This window comes from Acanthisitta chloris, unplaced genomic scaffold, assembly GCF_000695815.1.
Source record: "Acanthisitta chloris isolate BGI_N310 unplaced genomic scaffold, ASM69581v1 scaffold16346, whole genome shotgun sequence".
NCBI lineage: Eukaryota > Metazoa > Chordata > Aves > Passeriformes > Acanthisittidae > Acanthisitta > Acanthisitta chloris.
The window spans coordinates 31310-34831 of record NW_008678880.1 but is presented as its reverse complement, the minus strand read 5'-3'; the positions used below and the strand labels follow the sequence as shown (position 1 = coordinate 34831).

The following is a 3522-nucleotide window of genomic DNA, read 5'->3' as shown; positions in this document are numbered from 1 at the left end:
GAGAAAAACTTTAGTTCTGACTTTGAGAAGTTTGAAGAGCTTCCAGCTGGGCTCACAAAGTCCTGCAGCACAGCAAAGCAAGGCCTGCAGTCCATGGGCCTGGCAGGTGCATCAGCAGGAGTGCACTGAATGCAGCACCAGCACATCAGGGAGGGAGGTGGGATAAGGAGCTCATCTTCAGTTTGGGGAAAGAATAGTGAAGTAACTTCAGGCATCAGTGAGAAAGACAAGCCAAGGTTATCTTGGTAGTCATGTTTTGAAGGGACAAAGTTATAGGCCACAAAGGACTGAAAAACTGAGGCAATCAAGGAACATGCATTAAGGTCTGACAAAGAGTTTTGGCAACACAGTGTGCTGGTTTAGGCTGGGGCAGAGTTTATTAAGGGAAATATACAGCTTAAGGCTTTTTTTTTAAAAAAGGATAAAAAAAATAAGAGGAAAGAACCAACTGGTTATATATGGATAATTACCAACCACCACCTGGAAACAACTGGATCAGTGAGGAATGCTTGTTTGGTTTGGGGAATAAGAAGGTATCACCACTTCAATTCTGACAGGGCTGGAAGGAGTACCACTGGTGATACAGACTGGTTCAGGGAAGCAGCCACAAGCTGCACAGCACCACTCACCTCAGCCTTTCGAGTCCCCAGTGGCCTATACATCAATGGGATTTAAAAAACACAAAGAAGAGCAACAAGTTGAAATGCAATAGTCTAAATGTAGCCTATGTTCAACACAAACTCGTGTGTCCTATCAGGTTATTTCACAGGTCACATAAGTGCTATTCTGATTGTCTATCACAGGTGATAGAGCTTTGGGCCACCTGACTCACCACAGGACTAACAGGTGGTGAATTCCATCATCTCCAGCACTAGTGCTGGTAGTGCTGGGTCTGCTGAACAATGTAGAGACTCATTTAGAGCACCTTATGCCTCTGAAGACATGTTTATTCTCAAACACTAAGCTCAGAACCCAACAGGCACCTTCACCTTGAAGCCAACAAGCTGCCTCAAACGTCAGTGCTCACTAACGTTTCTCTGAAATGGCTTTTAGATACAACCAGAACTTACACACACACCCAAGGGCAAACTTCACCACTGTCATCGACAGGTTAAAAACACAGGAAAGCTTTAGAGTTGGTTATAACTGCAGATAAGGTAGGAAACAATTTACCTGCAGCCTACTGTGTGCACAGTTTTGAAAGCACAGAGCCAACCCTTATGCCATAGCTTTGCAGAAAACAGACCACCTCCTTTAGGTTTGCACCCAGCTGCCAGAGGATGTGTTCCCAGCACAATGAAGTGATCTGGCTGCAGCACAGACAAAAGGCAACACTCTCTGATGGAAGTGGCTTCAGTGCTCCCACCATCTGGGGACTTACCACAGAACTACTGAGCCTGCCATGCAGCTTCACACTGCAGACACTAGAGAGTAAACACCACCAAGGCATGGAGACATGCACTGGGCCTTAAGGTAAGTATTCCACCAGAAATTCTCCTCTACAGACCAGTGGGAACTACTCTATGATACGAAACTAGCTGTTTATTTCTGCTACTACTTGTAATACTTACACTGTGATCATACAACAATACATCAGGCTGTATTTTTTGTTAGGACAATGCTAAAATGAACATTTCAACCATTATGCAGAGCTCTCTAGCCACAGAGTCCTCCATGCAACATGAAGAGATTCTCCAGCACTGTTTCCCACTCAGCACAAGCAGAGAGACAGAGCAGTTGGGACAAGGCAAGGTAAGGAGAAAAACACCTCTCATCTGATCTACATGGAGCCACTTTTAGAAAGCCGAGGAGAAATTAGACAGTTCTAATTATAAAACATCCCCATTGAGAACAATACTTCAGTCTTCTCTGCACCAAGAAGGAGCAATGCAACACACCTCCCTGAGGTGGGAGAGATGCTTGCTCAGTTTGAAAGCTGAGCAAGGCTTAACCTGCAGAGTTCTAATCCAGATCTGAAATTTCTAAAAAGGAAAGAAAAACAACAAACCCAAACAACAACCACCACAACCAGGAGACCTGCAAACCTCTCTACAGAGCTAGGTCAAACCACAAAAGGAGCAGAAGGACACTCACCCCAGAGAACACCTCCTCCAAACCACCCAAATTCCCACAGCTCATCCCCTGCAGAAAATGCTGTCAGAAGTTACACCAGTTAACAGTTTTCTTTCCTCATTAACATTTGGACACTTACTCTAAAAATGCCAATACGACCAGATATTCAGAGTCAGAGGTCTTAGAGCTTGGCATTAGTGTCTTCAGCTTTCTCTATCCAGCACTCAGCTTGGTCTTCCCCAAGCAATCCCTTAGGAACCCTCAACACAGGCAGTTTCTGCTGTAGCATCCCAACCATAAAAGCTGGTATTTTTAACTTACTTAACATTTTAACCATAATATATTAGTCAAATAGAGCCTTATATGTTTTCTACATTGGCAACCAGAAGCCTCAGAAATGACTGCAGAGCACAAGCAGAAACATTTAGATTTGTAGACCTTATTTCCATCAGTAAACTGTCATCAACTCTCATTACAGTCAACTAGAAAGTCCTAATTTTTAATCTCAACCCTCCCCCAAGACGCCTTCATGAAAAACATTTTAGCATGTGTATTCCAAGACAATGGAACAGCTGAAAAACAAAGGCAGTGACTGAACAATCAGCTACAACAGGCAAATGGAGCCACCCAGGGCACTTCAGCATCACAGACACATTGCATGCAACAGTGTGAAGATTTCTACTTACTTCCTCATTAAATAATTTGCTAGTTTCTTTTTTAATAGGGTCTATAAGTTGGACCTGGCCTGCAGAGAAGCCCACTAGGAGAGACACACTTTCTGCTGTGGCTGTTAAGTGATTGAAGTCATGGCATGTAGGCTGTGTTCCTTTGTATATCCTTTTGTCTATTGGTTTGCTCAGGTCCGCAGCCTGCAAAGAGAGCAAACAGAATTAAGACAGTTTATCACAATGTGTGTGCAGAACCAGATCTCTTTGCAAAGAATATTTACACCAAGCAACAATTCATGCAGTCACAAAACCCTGCTTTAAAAAGCAGCTCTGTATTGGCACAGGGTGTGATTGTCAGGGATGTCCTGTGCAGGGCCAGGGGTTGGACTGGATGATCCTCGTGGGTCCCTTCCAACTCTGCTTGTTCTGTAGTTCTGTATTTCTCAGAGGCAGCCAAGACATTGTCAAAAGGCTTAGCTTTTTGTATTATGCAACACTTGTGTTTTCCAGTTTTGCCACAAACTACACCTACCCTGCAGCCCTTGCAACTACATCAGGTGGCAATGACAACCACTCAGTAACACAAAGGCTCCCTTGAGTCCTCAAGGTCCCAGAAGGCTCCTCCTGCCAGAGGAGGCAATTCAGCAGGGACAAGGTATCGCCTACTTCCCCCTTAGCACCTTTCTCAATATTGGATGCAACCAGTTTTGCTCTAAAAATAGCACATTCTCAGTCACACACTTCTTGCACTACAGGTCTATCCTTTCAGAACAGGCAAACG

The 3522-nt window shown here is 44.2% G+C and overlaps 1 protein-coding gene across 1 annotated transcript in view; it reads right to left on the bottom strand.

The window, feature by feature from the left end:
- WDR20 (WD repeat domain 20) overlaps positions 1–3003 on the bottom strand; it is a gene marked incomplete at its 5' end in the record, with an annotated part of 17831 nt that extends 14828 nt beyond the window's left edge. Inside the window, 1 exon segment of the mRNA XM_009077096.1 lies at positions 2760–3003. Within this exon segment, the coding sequence (XP_009075344.1) occupies positions 2760–3003 (244 nt within the window).
- Between the last annotated feature and the right edge of the window lie 519 nt (positions 3004–3522).